The 16681-nt window shown below is 39.4% G+C and overlaps 1 protein-coding gene across 4 annotated transcripts in view; it reads right to left on the bottom strand.

The window, feature by feature from the left end:
* The window catches only part of ILRUN (inflammation and lipid regulator with UBA-like and NBR1-like domains), a 110942-nt gene that overhangs the window by 67497 nt on the left and 26764 nt on the right, over positions 1-16681 (bottom strand). For all 4 annotated transcript variants that reach the window (XM_020888702.2, XM_020888701.2, XM_020888703.2 and 1 more), the window contains exon 2: positions 3161-3315. In XM_020888702.2, coding sequence (XP_020744361.1) covers positions 3161-3315 — 155 coding nt within the window. The remainder of the gene's footprint in view (positions 1-3160; positions 3316-16681) is intronic.

Raw genomic sequence — 16681 nt, 5'->3', positions numbered from 1 at the left:
AAACAATGTATTGACATTTATCTTCCTTGGGGGAGGTGCTGGGACAGCTATACGCAGTTCCTATCATTCTCATCTTTCGTAAATTTGAATGTCCAGTGTGCCTGAAACATGACAACAGAGAGGCACCATGAAAATTATTTATGACACTCTTTCGGGGGGAACTTATCTCTTAGGGAAGGTTATGAATGAGAGCCAGAGGAGAAAGAGCTAAGGTCTACTCTACTTCTTCCTCCTTTTTTTTTTTTTGGCCTCACTACGCAGGATGTGAGATCTTAGTTGCCCGACCAGGGCCTGAACCCATGCCTCCTGCACGCAGTCTGAACCACTGGAGCACCAGGGCAGTTCTGGTCTACACTACTCCTGTTACCACTCTGTTTGCAGAAGGACTCAAGTAGATTAGGATGACGCCGAAGAACCAGCTCACGTGCCTGCCCTCCTTGTGTCTCTAAAAACATATCTGTCACTTAACTATGGCAGGCCCGTTTCTTCTTAATCAAATGGAAAGCACTTAGTCTACAAACAAAAGTATTTTACAATTGGTATAAAAAATTCCAGAAGAAGAAAAAAACCTATTTGTTCAAAGTACCTTTCTAGCAACTGTTGCCCAATTTTTAAAGAGGTGTACAGGAACAAAATTGTCCTTTACAGGAAGAAAGGCTGCAGACGCAGAGACTGTTTTAAATTGCAGTTATTATGCAAAAAGTAGGAGGAAAAAGAGCCAGTCCCACCAAAACAAATTTTTCTTCAAGTCAAGGTGAAAGGCTTTTTGGGGTTCTGATTTGACATTCTAGACATTTTATATCAATCCCTTCCAATCTCCCATTAACCCAAGGAACAGTCTAGTGAGTGACAAGGTATTTCAAAGAGGCTTTCTGAAATATAAAGTGGTTATTCTGCAACAAGACGGTATTTAAAACATTTAACAGTACTCTAACAACTTTCAATATTGAAGAACACTATAAAGAACCCATGGAAAGCCAAACCGTTTCCAGTGTTTTCACTATTAAGTAAACAAGGTCTTGGATTAGTTATTTTAAATAAACAAAACTTTTAATAAGTTATTCTTTCTAAACAAACATCACTCATTTAAAAAATTCATGGCTAGATTTCAAAAGCATTTCTGATCAGCCACACAGATTTTTAGTGAGTCAGAGAAGAAACATGATGAATTAAAGCTGACATGAACATCGCAGCACTGTTTATAATAGCCAGGACATGGAAGCAACCTAGATGCCCATCAGCAGACGAATGGATGAGGAAGCTGTGGTGCATATACACCATGGAATATTACTCAGCCATTAAAAAGAATTCATTTGAATCAGTCCCGATGAGATGGATGAAACTGGAGCCCATTATACAGACCGAAGTAAGCCAGAAAGATAAAGACCATTACAGTATACTAACACATATATATGGAATTTAGAAAGATGGTAACGATAACCCTATATGCAAAACAGAAAAAGAGACTCAGATGTATAGAATAGACTTGTGGACTCTGGGAGAAGGAGAGGGTGGGATGTTTCAAGTGAACAGCATCGAAACATGTATATTATCTAGGGTGAAACAGATCACCAGCCCAGGTTGGGTGCATGAGACAAGTGCTCGGGCCTGGTGCACTGGGAAGACCCAGAGGGATCGGGTGGAGAGGGAGGTGGGAGGGGGGGGACCGGGATGGGGAATACATGTAAATCCATGGCTAATTCATTTCAATGTATGACAAAAACCACTGCAATGATGTAAAGTAATTAGCCTCCAACTAATAAAAATAAATGGAAAAAAATAAAAAATTAAAATAAAAAAAAAGCTGACGTGAAGAAATTGTTTTAACGTTTTTAAAAGCAGGCAACATTAGGAAAGGTGAGACAGAAATTAGGAACATAAATCAATCAAACTTATAACAAGAATTTCAAGAATAGAAAACATAGCTATTTTCCTGTATTACCATGTGCTTCTCAAACTTATAATGCACCACACTGTTACAACGAAAGGGGAAAAGAAGTTAATGAAAACTTTACAAAGTCACTGATGTCCCAGTCACCCACAACAACAGGTCAATCCAGATTATGTGTTTTTGCTCCAAGACACACCAAGCCTTCGTCCAAACTAAAGTTATTTCCAAATAAGCCAGACAAACTAAGAATAACAGGTTGGTATATTAACTATGATATAAAAGGCTAGCTTAGCCAGTCTCTCCCCATCATAAAGAACTCAAGTATAAAGAACTGAGAAGTAAACAGCGACCCAACAAAAGGTAACCTTTATAGGTTTGAGTCCCCAGAGTTTTCTATGGTTTCATATCAGATTACCATGCTAGACAGGGATCCCCCACACCAACAAATTTTAGCTAAGTACTCCTTTTGTATTTTTAGAAAACTTTCCATCTCTCAGAATTTCTTTTGTAAACACTCAATAATAAGGAAGTTAAAACATCCTCACCTAGTCAGCATATATTGTTACTGGATGGAACAAGACACGCTAATAAACTCATTCAAATTTAAAAAGTCATTTCAAAAGAATGTAACAAGTTATCAGATATTATTTTCAAAGAACCATAATTAACTTATGCTGAATTTTTCTTAAGTCAGCAGTAAGTCAAAACAATGCTTCTTTAAAAAAGCAACTTTTCAATCTTTCCATCTTTTCTATTCTGAGCAAATTGGTATACTTCTTACCCTATTTTTTCAAAATGAGGATAAGAGCTCAGATAGCTCAATGAAAATTTCAGACAGAATAATCCTCGTGGTTCCAAAGAAATGAGCTTTCAAAAGAGCAGATGCTCACAACTCTAGCTACCTTGTTCTTTTCAAGGATGTACCTCCTCCAGCATGCTGGAAATAACTGGAAGATTAATTAGAGCAGAAATAAAATGATGGAGTAGAGCTATACTTGCAGAGACAATACCACCACCACACACATGCCTAGTTCCTGGTATCAAAAGAATATTGAATTGTGTTTAAATGTCAAGGACGAAATGCTTCCTAACCGAGGGAATGTTTGATTGGTGTTGGGTCATCACACCAGCACAAGAAAACGAAACATGACGTGTAAGGAGAACTCAGAGCTACACAATCACGTAACGCAAGCTAAAGCATTTCCTTGTTTCTTTTAACTGCTAAGAGAAAGAAAACTGGGCAGGGGAGGTTGCTCGTTATACATTTACCAGAATTCTGGATCCGCCACGTTTTTATAAACTGGGTGTCAGGAGGTATGGACTCCCCTTCCCCTATGGTGACGTCTTCAACAAAGGCCATGGAGGGTACACTGATGTTTGGGCTCTCAAAGTCATAATAGGCGCCAATTGCTGCTTGGAGGTTCCTACAAATAAAAAGAAAAGGCAAACGACTTCAGTCCTCTCCACAGCATATTAATCTAATCGTCAAACAAAAGAAAAACGCCTGTTGTCTTAGGTTATGTTATAGAACCTGAATAAAGAAGGTATATAGATGGCTCGTAGTATGTCAGTCTTCAGAGTTGTTGATTCTGGCTTAGGAGCAACAGGAAAAAACACTAAGGACCAACAAACTTGTGCAACGCTTTCTTCACAAGGTACCCACGTAGAAAGCAAGCATTATTAGCACCATCAGCAACAATGTGAGGAAATCTCCCTTTTACCCACAAGGACAGCAAGTATGGGTAAGAAAGTCAATTAAAAGATAGCTCCTCTGTAGCTGTGACTAAACTTCATAGAAGCTCCATGAAAGAAAATTCTCATTTTTTAAAAAGGCAATACTTAGTTCAGAAAGTTTAATACAATGGGGATTTCCGTGGTGGTCCAGTGGTTAAGAATCTGCCTGCCGACGGGACATGGGTTACATCCAGGAAGGTCCCACATGCCGCAGGGCGCCTGTGCTGCGCAAGTTCTGAGCCCACACTCTGGGGCCTGTGCTCTGCACACACCACAGCTCAGAATGGCCCCCATTCTCTGCAACTGGACAAAAGCTGGAGCAGCAACGAAGACCTGGCACAACCAAAAATAACAACCTTCTTAAAGAGCTTCATACGATGAAAAATACCTATCTTATCTCTTCTTTTCCATACACATACACACACAGAGGTAGTATTTGTGGCTTTAATTGATATATCTAAACTTCCTGCAAAAAAAAGTTATACACTCAGTAAAGGCTCTCACCATGAATGTATGGAGTGTCTATTTCCCCATTCATTCATTAATAATACTTCTCTTAACACTTTGTATTTTTGTCAATCTGATGGGTGAAAAATAAGATCTTGGTGAGGTCTGAAAATGGTTTTCTCTTTTCATGAGAGGTTAAATATCTTTCAGGGCTTCCCAGGTGGCACAGTGATAGAGTCTGTCTACCAGTGCAGGAGATGCAAGAGATGCAGGTTTGATTCCCGAGTCAGGAAGATCCCCTGGAGCAGGAAATGGCAACTCGCTCTAGTATTCTTGCCTGGAAAATTTAATGGACAGAGAAGCCTGGCTACAGTCCATGGGGTCACAAAGAGTCAGACACAACTGAGCTACTGAGCACACAAGTATCTTTTACACTTTTACGAGCCATGTGTAGCTTCCTTTTAGAAGCACAATTTTGTAAATGTTGGTGTTCTTTTTTAATTACTTAAGGAACTACCAAGCATACAAACCAGAGTCCCTAACTGAACAGAATCATACAACTGACAGCTTGGTTCATCAGTGCCAGAAACCAAAGGCCACTAAGGGGTTTAAGAAAGCTGTGTTCATTAAAGAAATTGTTGGTAATTACACTAACTGTTTCCCTTATGGTCTTCCTCAAACTAGTGACATCATCCCCAGTCCCCAAGGAAAAACAACACAAAGAGCATTTTTCCAAATATAACCCAACCATAAGCCAATGGATCCAGTGGGTTGTTTTTAATTATGCATAAACATAGCATGAAATAAGGTCTGACAGTACACAACTGTTCAACACACATGCTATTAAGAGCAAATACTTTTCTGCCGAGGGCCTGCCTACTCTTCCAGGTGTTTGCAGCTGCCAGAAAGGAAGGCTATATTTAGAGCAGCTACCTCAGGTCAAGCCCCATGCAATGGTGGCCTGTAGTATTAGTGAGTAATGACGGGAATTACACTACCACCAAATGCTGGCCTGTCACGTGTGTGCTAGATAAAATTTACACAGAGCAGAGTCAGGCGAGGGTCCAAACTGTGCCTGCTTATTTGACCATTCAATAGGAAGGCGTGGGCTTCAGTCTTCCAGCAACTTCCTTATTTAGTTGGTACTTATCTAAAGTGAGAATATGTGACTGTTCGAATTTAGGGACGCCCAGATCCTACCATTCACCAACAGACTCAGGAGTCTATCTGGAATCAGCCTGACATTTAGAGATCAGACATAAAACGAGGGAAATAAAAAGAGGCCGAATTTTTATTTTGTTCTTCTGAAAACTTTTTAAATAAAAGTGTCCACCTTTTCATAAAGATAATTTTTTTTTTTGCCAAAAGTCTCAGGCAAACAGCCTGAATTGTTTTCTGTTCACTTAGCTGTAAAATATGCTTGGGAGGGAAGAAACTATTTGTGCACTCAGGACAACTGCCAATTCTCATATTCAGTCTGTGTCATATTTCACCACTTGGCTGTGCCTGCTATCAGACAGGACTTTGAGACCAGCATAGCAGAAACACGAACAAGTGGAAAAGTCCAGTTACTCTACTTAGGCGGATCCACCCCCTCTCCTCAAACCTCTTTTCACACATTCCTACTTAACCCACAGCCAAGCCAACAAAACTGCTTACTTGTACCTATATTATCCAGAGAACTCAGCCAGAGAAAGATTAAGAAACATTTTTAAACCCCAAAGTGAAACTGAAAGTAGAGAACAAGTCTCCTGGCAGGAAGGAGTGAAGGATGACAAAGCACAATCATTTCCCAAGTGCAAGGCGGAAAAAGAGGACATGAGCCTGGCTGCTCCCTAACCCGCAGAGTAGGTACACAGCCCCCCTCAGCGCTGAGACCATTTAGATCACTGCCTCCCTGGGCCAAGGAACAGGAGGAATAGACTTAAACAGCTCCAATTCAGTGTGAGAATAAGCAAACATAATAGCATGCACTCATGTTTAAAACAACATACTCAACTACTATTAGGCAACAAGAAACTCCACATGAAACAGAGACGGCTGAGGACATAGGAAAGAAACTTGGACGCCACTGTGTTCATCTCGGCCTGAAAGTTTAAACCTCCAGGTTCCTTCAGTGTCTTTGCTCAAGAAGAGTTTTTTCTCTGATCTCAAAGTTTTAGGCACTTTTAAGTGCCTAAAGAACGAAGGCGAGCAGTGTAACAAGCGGAAAAAAGGCACAGGCGAAGAAGATGGATGATGGTGATGATTATGTAACATTGTGAATATACTTTATGCCACAGAAGTATGCACTTTAAAATGGTTAAAATGGTAAATTTTTATTTTACTTTATTTTTATTGATATGACCAACCTAGACAGCATATTAAAAAGCAGAAACATTACTTGGCCGACAAAGGTCCATCTAATCAAAGTTATGGTTTTTCCAGGAGTCATGTATGGACATGAGAGTTGGACCATAAAGAAAGCTGAGTGCTGAAGAATTGATGCTTTTGAACTGTGGTGTTGGAGAAGACTCTTGAGAGTCCCTTGGACAGCACGGAGATCAAACCAGTCAATCCTAAAGGAAATCAATCCTGAATATTCATTGGAAGGACTGATGCGAAGCTCTAATACTTTGGCCATCTGATGTGAAGAACTGATTCATCAGAAAAGACCCTGATCCTGGGAAAGATTAAAGGCAGGAGGAGAAGGGGAGGACAGAGGATAAGATGGTTGGATGGCATCACCGACTCTATGAACATTAGTTTGAGTAAACTCTGGGAGCTGGTGGCAGGAAGCCTGGTGTGCTGCAGTCCATGGGGTTACAAAGAGTCAGACATGACTGAGCAACTGAACTGAAATGATAGTTGATTTGTCATGTGTTTCAGAAATGTTAGTTTCTGATGTACGGCAAAGTGATCCAAATATATTCTTTATCATATTCTTTCCCATTATGGTTTATCACAGGATATTGAGCATAGTTCCCTGTGCCATACAGTGGGACCTTGTTGTTCACCTGGTAGTCTGTACCTGCTAATCCCAAACTCCTACATTTATATCCTCTGCACCCCCTTTCCTCCTGTGGTAACAGTAAGTTTGCTTTCTATGGCTGTGAGCCTGTTTTGTAAATAAATTCATTTGGATCATGTTTTAGGTTCCACATATAGGTAATATATGTTATTTGCCTTTCTGACTTACTTTAATCAGTATGATAATCTCTAGGCGCATCCATGTTGCTGAAAGTGGCATTATTTCCTTCTTTTTATGGTTGAACAATATTTTAAATATTTACCATATCTTTGTTATCCATTCATCTGTTGATGGACAATTAGGTTGCTTCCATATTTTGGCTATTGTGAACAGTGCTGCGATAAACATGGGGGTGCACGTATCTTATCAGTTTTCTCCCGATACAGGCACAGAAATGGAACTGCTGGATCACATGGCAACTCTATTTTTAGTTTTTTAAGGAATCTCCATACTGTTTTCCATAGTGCTTACACTAATTTACATTCCCAGCAGCAGTGTAGAAGGGTTCACTTTTTCCCACACCCTCTCCAGCACTTATTATTTGTAGACTTTTTAATGATGGCCTTTCTAACTGGTGTGAGGTGATTCCTCACTGTAGTTTTGATTTGCATTTCTCTAATAATTAGCAATACTGAGCACGTGCTTACTGGCCATCTGTTTGTCTTCTTTGAAGAAATGTCTATTTAGATAGTCTGCTCATTTTTCCATTGGGTTGGGTTTTTTTTATTATTGAGTTGAATGCACTCTTTGTGTATTTTGGAAATTAAGCCTTTGTCAGTACATTGTTTGCAAGTATTTCCTCCCAGTCCATCGGCTGTCTTTTCAATTTATTTATGGCTTCCTTCCTATGGAAAAGCTTGTAAGTTTTTTATTAGGTCCCATTTCATTATAAAAAGGTAAAATTTTAAATGGCTTTATTTAGAGGAAGCTCCTAACCCCCGGTTGTGGAGCTTTGAACAAGTGGCTAATCATCTGTGTCAGTTTACTCATATACAAAACTGAGTTTTTTATGGTAATTTTGGCTTATATTTTATATGACAAAGTTGGTGTTACAAGGTGGGCTGTGAAGACTGCATGAGGCAATGCGTGTAAATGCCAATGTTTTACACTGGCAGACATTTAATTAACGGACATTTATCCATGTGCAAGGCACTCAGCCTCGGACAGAAAAGACACCCATTACAGGCAAGGGTCCTCCCCATTATAAAGCCTAGCAGCCTGCAGCAAACCAGAGACACTCAAACAAGGGCAGCTGCAACCACCTCTTACACTGATGCGCACCAACCCAAGGCAGTATTTCCATCTGCAGGTAAAAAAATGGGCTTGGTGCGCAACAGTTTCAACCACACTGATAATCAAGTTAACCTGATTTGGAGTAGAACAGTCTGGTAAGGCTGAGATGTGTTTTCTGACGAAACACAATTTTGTAACTCAGAAGTGATACTGTCCAACCTTCATTTTATAGATGAGGCCACAGACACACCGACAGGTAAATAACTTGCACACATCTATTGAAAAGCATATATCTTTTAACTTACCCAGAATTTTTCAATTATCTACTAATGCTCTGAACATCTGATTTTCTTAAGAACATAGTAAGTACCATCATGAATTCTACAAATGAGCTAGTTATAACATCTCATTAAGCCAAATTTTTGAAAGTGGTCAAATGTCTAATTGTGTATATATTCACAAACACAGAAGATTTATTTTTGTACTATTTATACAAACATAAGTCAGATTAACAGTCTTATGAAGAAAAATCATCAATATACTGAATATACATCAGGAACATCGCCCCAAAAATACAGGAGTAAAAGAAAACAGTTAAGAAAACTAGGAAATCAGAATTTAAGAAGGGATGCCAGAAGTCCAAGTATTAGCTCAGATTCTCAGCAAAATAAAATTAGATATCTTTCCTTTTCCTCTCTGAACAAGAAACTGAAAAGGATTCAAATTACTTGTAAGAAAAAAAAAGAAAACTATCCATATAATCTGGACATAAACTGGGGGAAATCAGAATAATGAATCGATCCGGTTAAACACGAATAGCAGCATCTTCAGGCTTCAAGCAATACTTACTCAGAACTTCAAGAAGTCTCTCTCACCCATGGAGTGTTAATAACCCTGCACAGGCCTAGCAGGAACCAGGAAGACCTCACTATCCCGAATGACTGAGAAAACCTGACTAAAAAAAGGGTCAGCAAAACAGGTGGCAGTTCTTACCAGGGCTTTCCAACATCAACTCAACAGGCCTCTAGCATGGAAGACCAAAATGAGGGGCAAAAAATGTGACTCTCAAGGATGTTAAGACCTTCAAAGAAACAGAATTTTATTAAAACACAGATGAATGAAGGTAGGAAACAGAAGCTGAACTAAAGAAGGCTCAAAATATTTTCAAACCTAAACATTAACTAACAGATGGTACTATTTCATATGTGAAGACAGGAAGAAAGGACTAGGGAAAGATTTCATTAAAGAGGAGCAGCAAAAAAAAAAATAAATAAAGAGAAGCAGCAAAAAAAAGAGGAGCAGCAAAGTTCACACCACTGCTTACCCACTTCTTAGAGCCCTCGCCAAGTCCAAGATCGTTTCTTCATCCTTCTTTTCCTGGCTATTTATTGGCCCATTAATTCTAAAACTTTTTAGAATTGGTCCTTCTAACACCAGAAGTTATACCTTTTCCAAAGAGAAAGTAAAAAACTAGCATTCTGCATGAAAACCCAAGGCAGTAGCACTGTTTCAGATTATAAGTATGTAGTTCCAGGCTACACACTTTAAACGATAAGATATAACTCGATGGTATTTACTTTATTCACAGGGATTTGAACTACCTCTACTTTCAAACTTTCAAATCATGAGAGATGAACACCACATACCCATTAAGTAATCATTCCTCATTATTCCTTCCCCTCCATCCCCTGAAAACTGCAAATCTGTTTTCTGTCTCTATGAATTTGTCTATTTTGGATATTTATATAAATAAAAGGAATGACACATACGTGTAACCTTCTATGTCTGGCTTCTTCCACTTCGCATAATATTTTTGAGACTTATCCCAAATGGCAGCATGTTGATTAGTATTTATTCCTTTCTATGGTCTAACACTATTCCATTATATGTATATACTACATTTTGACTATCCATTCATTTGTTGATGGGCATTTGGATTATTTCTACCTTTTGATTATTACTACTGCTATAAACATTCATACACAAATGTCTGGGTAGGTATATGTGTTCATTTCTTCAGATATATACTTAAGAGTAGAACTTCTGGGTTACATGTAATTCTGTTTAACTTTTTGAAAAACCACCATGCTGTTTTCCACATCAGCTGAACCGTTTTGCATGTTTATCAACAATGTATAAGTGTTTCTGTTCTTCTCCATCCTCACCAATATTTCTTTTTTCTATTATTAGAGCCATCCTAGGGTGATTCCCCGGTGACTCAGACGGTAAAGAATCTGCCTGCAATGTAGGAGACCTGGGTGCAATCCCTGGGTCAGGAAGATTTCCCTGGAGAAGGGAATGGCTACTGCCTCCAGAACTTGTGACTGGAGAATTCCATGGACAGAGGAGCCTGGTGGGCTACAGTCCACGGGGTTACAGTCGGACATGACTAAGCAACTAACACTAGTAGGTGTGAAGTGGTATCTGACTGTGGTTCTGATTTTCATTTTCTTAATGACCAATAAACAACTTTTCATAAACAACTTGTTGGCTATTTGTATATCCTCTTTGGAAATAACATCTATTCAAATCCTTTGTTCATTTTCGTGGCTGGGTTTGCTTGTCTTTCTATTGTGCAGTTCTAAGAGTTCTTTACATATTCTGGATACTAGAACCTTATCAGATAACAAGATTTACAAATATTTTCTCCCATTATGCGGACTCTCTTCACTTTCTTGATAATGTCTTCTGAGGCAAAATGAAGTTTTTTTTGTTATTGCAGTCTTATCCAGTTTTTCTTTTGTTGCACGTGACTCTGATGTCAAACCTAAGAATCAGTAGCCAAATTCAAGGTCATGAAGATTTATCCCTGTGTTTCTTCTAATATTTATTGTTTTACTTTTACTTAGGTCACTGATTCTTTTTTTATTTAATTTTTGTATAAACAGTGAGGCAGAGGGTCTAATTTCTTTCTTCTGTGGTTATCCAGTTGTACCAGCCCCATGTCTTAAAGAAGATCAAATATTTTTAATAGAACAAAAAGTTGGACAGACTCTTGGGTATGAGTGAGATTCTGCCCTATGTGTGATCCTAGCTAGCCACTGGTGATACTTAGGTGGCAACTGCAATAAACGGAAAAGCTCAGACCTCGGAAATCGAGTAGGAGAACAAGTTGAGACATGCACTGCACCTCACCATAATTCAAGTACAGTGTGCTTATGCTCTGATAACACTAAAAGATATATCCTATTCCCAAACACAGTTTCTAGGACTGAAAGTACCAACAACGTTTAGAATCAAACTAAATTATCAGCATAAAAACCTTTCCCTAACTGCCAATCAATAACTATACACAGTATTTACTTCTCTTATATTTCTTTTCCTTAAATTTTCACTCATTCATGACTCTAGGTACTAGAAATGTAAATAAATAAGACAAAGTCTTTGCTACCATGGAATATAAAGTCTATTAAGAAAGATTTGGGGGACTTCCCTGGAGGTCCAGTGGTTAAGAATCCATTTTCCAAAGCAGGGGACACAGGTTCAATTTCTGGCTGAGGAACTAAGATCCCAAGCACCACAACTAGAGAGCCTACATGCCACAACTGAGTCCATGCACTCTAGAGCCCGTGCATCACAACAAGAGGAGCCTGTGAGCTGCAAGCAGAGAAGCCTGAGCATGCCGCAACTAGAGAAAACCCCACAACAAACAGCCTGCATGCCACAAGGAAGACTCAGCGCAAAGAAAAAGAAAAAAAGGTTCATATTAAAAAAGAAAAATATGTGGGAACATAACCACAATTCAATGAAGTAAATTTCAGAGAAGAAACCTAACCAAGGACTACAAAAGTACAGAAAATACTCTTCTCCAACTTAGGACTTTAGGGAAAGCATCATCAGCTAGGTAATATCAAAACAGTACCCCCAATGAACTGTTTAGCCACCTAAAGAAAGGGGGTGAAGGAGCATTTCAGATACAGGGAGAGAATGTGCAAAGGCACATAGACCACCACAAACTCACAGCCAGAAAAAGAGATCTGACAACATTCAAGTCTCTGGTTCTGGTTGTTTCTGAAGCATAAAACAATTGCTAAGTTAGAATTGCTAAGATACTTTTGTATCATTATTAATTCTCATTTTTATTCAGACTAGTTTAAGACAGAGTTCCGTTCTCGCCAATGAAGTCCTAACTGAGACAAGAGTAAAGTATTACAAAAGTTAAAAATCCACAATATATAACAAAGTCAAGGTGAGGTAGGAAAAAATGGGCTCCCCTCCCTCTTGGCTTAGCAAGACAGCAGTCCTCGAATGTTGCCAAGTGACTGGTTACACTCCATACATACTCCAAAGCTAAATGAAGTTTTATGAGCTTGGACAAGAAAAGGAAACCACCCATAGAACACTGCAAACTTGAGTAAAGTTCTTCAGGACAATCCAGTCTGGCCTTCCAGAGGAAGGTATGACATACAAGATAAGAATATAACTTTCTGCCTAAAGTCAAGAGATCTGAAACCACTAATGGTCAGGTAATTAAGAGATTTATGCTGAATTTTAGGGCAAGAATTCTCTGTATCAATAAAACTGTGAGACCCTGATGAATACAGTATAGATAGCCCCTTTCAAAATAAATAAAGTCTAATTATATAAGTTATACACAGATTTTCCACTGCAAGACAAGTCTGCACCCCTAACCCCCCACATTATTAAAAAGTCAACTGTCTTTTTCCTTTCCTTTTACCACATTTTCCCCTCACAATTTTATACTGGAAGTACTGGCATCTCCATTTACTGTGCTTTACAGATATAATTGCGTTTTCTTTTTTAAGACTGTGACTTAGTTTATGTATTCATGGCTGCACTAGGTCTTCGTCGCTGCTTTCTCTAGCTGCAGCGCACGGGCTCCTCTTGTGGTACCTGGGCTCTACAATGTGCGGGTTTCAGGAGCTGGGGCTTGCAGGCTCTAGAGCACAGGCTCAGTAGTTGTGGCACACGGACTTGGCTACCTCAAAGCCCGTGGAATCTTCCTGGACCAGGGACCAAACCCATGTCCCCTGCATTGGCAGGTGTACTCTTAGCCACTGGACCACGAGGGAAGTCCCTAGAGTTGCCTTTTTACAAACTACAAGTTTGTGGCGGCTATTCTCACCTTCTGAGATGGCCTACCCTCTGTCTGTGGACAGTGTTTCTCTCTAAATAAATCCACTTCTTCCCTACCACCTTGCCTCTCACTGAATTCTTTCTGCCACAAGACATCAAGAACCTGAGCATCATTAAGTCCTAAAGCAGAACTAAAACTGCCAACAAACGGACGTTGTCAGTATTCTTCATACCAGACAAGACCACCTGAGGCCAGGAACAGAGATGCTCTTGAAAAAGACCCTCTGAGGCCAGCTTAAAGGAACCACAGAAACCCATCAGATTGCCTGAGGCCAGACTGGAGTGCAGGCCCTGTGCACACCTTGATCTTATCAGCAACCCCACCCCTGAACAGTGGCTATAAAACTGCTCATCAAATTCTCCACCAACAGGACACAGTTTTCAAGGCAGGACCCTACTGTGTACCCCTTTGCCTGGCAAAGCAATAAAGCTATTCTTTTCTATTTCACCCACCCTCCCACTCAAAAAAAGTCTGTGGCAAGCAAATCTATCACTACATTTTTCCAACAGCATTTGCTCACTTTGTGTTTCTGTATCACATTTTGGTAGTTCTTCCAATATTTCGAACTCTTCCATTGCTATATTTGTTATGGTGATCTGAGATCAGTGATCTATGATATTTTTATTGTAACATGAATTGTGCCCACATAAGACTGTAAAGTTAATTGGTAAGTGTGTGTGTTTTGACCACTCCACCAACCAGTCATTCCCCTATCTCTCTCCCTTCTCCTAGGGTCTCCTTATTCTGAGACACAATGCTGAAATTAGATTGTGGCCTCTAAGTGTTAGGTGAAAGGAAGACTCACACATCTCTCATTTTAAAAGCTAGAAACGATTAAGCTTAGTGAGGAAAGCATGTCAAAATACAAGACAGCCAGAAGCTAGGCTTCTTGCATCAAAAGCCCCGCTGTGAAAGCAAAGGGAAAGTTCTTCAACAAAATAAAAAGAGCACTCCAGCGAATGCACAAGTCATAAGAAAGTGACACAGCCTTATTGCTGATGTGCAGAAAGTTAGAGTGGTGTAGATAGAAGATGAAATCAGCCACAACATTCCCTAAAGCCAAAACATAACCCAGAACAAAGTCCTAACTCTCTTCAGCTCTATGAAGACTGACAGAAGTAAGGAAACTGCAGAAAAATGCTAAAGCTAGCAGAGGTTGGTTTTGAAGTTTAAGGAAAGATGTGATCTCCATTTAATATAAAAGTACAAGGTCCTGGAGGGAGCAAGTGCTAATGCAGAAGCTGCAGCAAGTTATCCAGAAGATCTAGATAAGAAAATTCATGAAAGTGACTAGATTTTCAATGCAGACAAAACAGCCTTATAATGGAAGCAGATGTCATCTAGGACTTCAGTGGCTGGAGAGAAGTCAATGCCTGGCTTCAAAGCTTCAAAATAAGAAGCTGACTCTCTCAGGGGCCAACGCAGCTGGTGGCTTTAAGTGAAGGTTGATGTTTCTGTACCACTCCAAATACCCTAGGGCCCTGAAGAACTTTGCTAAACCTACTCTGCCTGTGCCTCTGTAAAGCAACAACAAAGCCTGGATGGCTGAACATCTGTTTACAACATGGTTTACTGTTGAGATCTGCTCAGAAAAGATTCCTTTCAAAACATTACTGCTCACTGACAATGCTCCTGGTCACCCAAGAGCTCTGACAGAGACGTGCAACGAGATTAACGTCGTTTTCATGCCTTCTAACACAACATCCCTCTGTAGCCATGGATCAAGGAGTCATTTCCATTTTCAAGTCTTATTCTCTAAGAAATACATTTTAGGAGGCTATAACTGCCATAGATAGTGATTCCTCTGGTGAATATGGTCAAAGGCAATTGAAAACATTTTGGAAAGGGTTCACTGTTCTAGATACCATTAAGAACATCTGTGATTCATGGGAGGAAGTCAAACTACCATCATTTACAGGAGTTTGGAAGAAGATGATTGCAATCCTCATGGATGACTCTGGAGGGGTTCAAGACTTCAGTGGAGGAAGTAACTGCAGATGTGGTGGATGTAGCAAGAGAATGAGAAACGGAGCCTTAAGATGTGACTCAACTGCTGCAATTTCAGGATAAAACTTGAACCAATGAGACTCTTAGGGATGAGCAAAGAAAGTGGCTCCTGAAATGGAATCTCCTCCCAGTGAAGACGCTGCAGAGACTGCTGAAATGACAACAAAGGACTTAGATTATTACATAAGCTTACTTGATAAAGCAATGGCAGGGTTTGAGAGGACTGACTCCCAATTTTGAAAGAACTTCTACTGTGGGCACAATGCTGTCAAACAGCACTGCATGCTACAAACAAATCATTTGTGAAAGGAAGAGGCAATCAATTTGGCAAACTTCATTGTTCTCTTACTTTAAGCTGCCCCAGCCTAAAAGCAGAGTCACAAAAAGAAATGTGCACATCCATGTTCATAGCAGCATTATTCACAATAACCAAAAGACGGAAGCACATGTCTATCAAAATGTGGTACATACATACAGTGAAATATTACTCAACCTTAAAAAGGAAAAACTGTCCCATGCTGAAACATGGATAAACATTGAGGATATTATGCTTAGAGATAAACTGTCACCAAAAAAGACAAATACAGTATTAATGGTAGTCACAAATATGAAGTATCTAGTCAAATTAATAGAAACGGAAAGTACAATGCTGACTGACACGGGCAAAGGGAAGGGGGAAATGAGGAATTATTGTTCAATGGGTACAGAGTTTCCATTTTGCAAGACAAAAAAGTTCTGGAGATTAACTGTACAACATGCTTAACACTACTGAACTATACACTTAAAAACCATTAAGATGATAAATTCTATGTTACATGTATTTTACCACAATTTTTTAAGTTGTTAATTAGGATAAAACCAACGAGTGTCATTAAGAAATTTGCACTTATTTCTATAAGGAGAGCATAGAAAGATTATAAAAACAACTCTTTTGACGTACAACTTAGGCACCATAAAATACTCATTTCAGCTGCACAATTCAATGACTTTTAGTAAAGTTACTGAACTACAAAACAATAGTCATGTTTCAGAACATTTTCATCACCCCAATAAAGTCCGAATGCCCACAATGTGTACATATGTTAATGGCACAGGGGAATTAAGAATGCTAATCAGGTGACCTGGACATAGGAACATTATCCTGGATTATCCAGGTGAACTCAATGTAATCCTGTCCTTAAGCACAGAAGAGGGAAGTGAAAGAGAGAACCGGAGAGAAAGCAGTGTGAGAAGTTGCCACATGACATGCTGGCTTTGAAAA

This window comes from Odocoileus virginianus, chromosome 27 (genome assembly GCF_023699985.2).
Source record: "Odocoileus virginianus isolate 20LAN1187 ecotype Illinois chromosome 27, Ovbor_1.2, whole genome shotgun sequence".
NCBI classification, from domain to species: Eukaryota; Metazoa; Chordata; class Mammalia; order Artiodactyla; family Cervidae; genus Odocoileus; species Odocoileus virginianus.
This window is presented reverse-complemented; position numbering and strand designations above follow the sequence as displayed.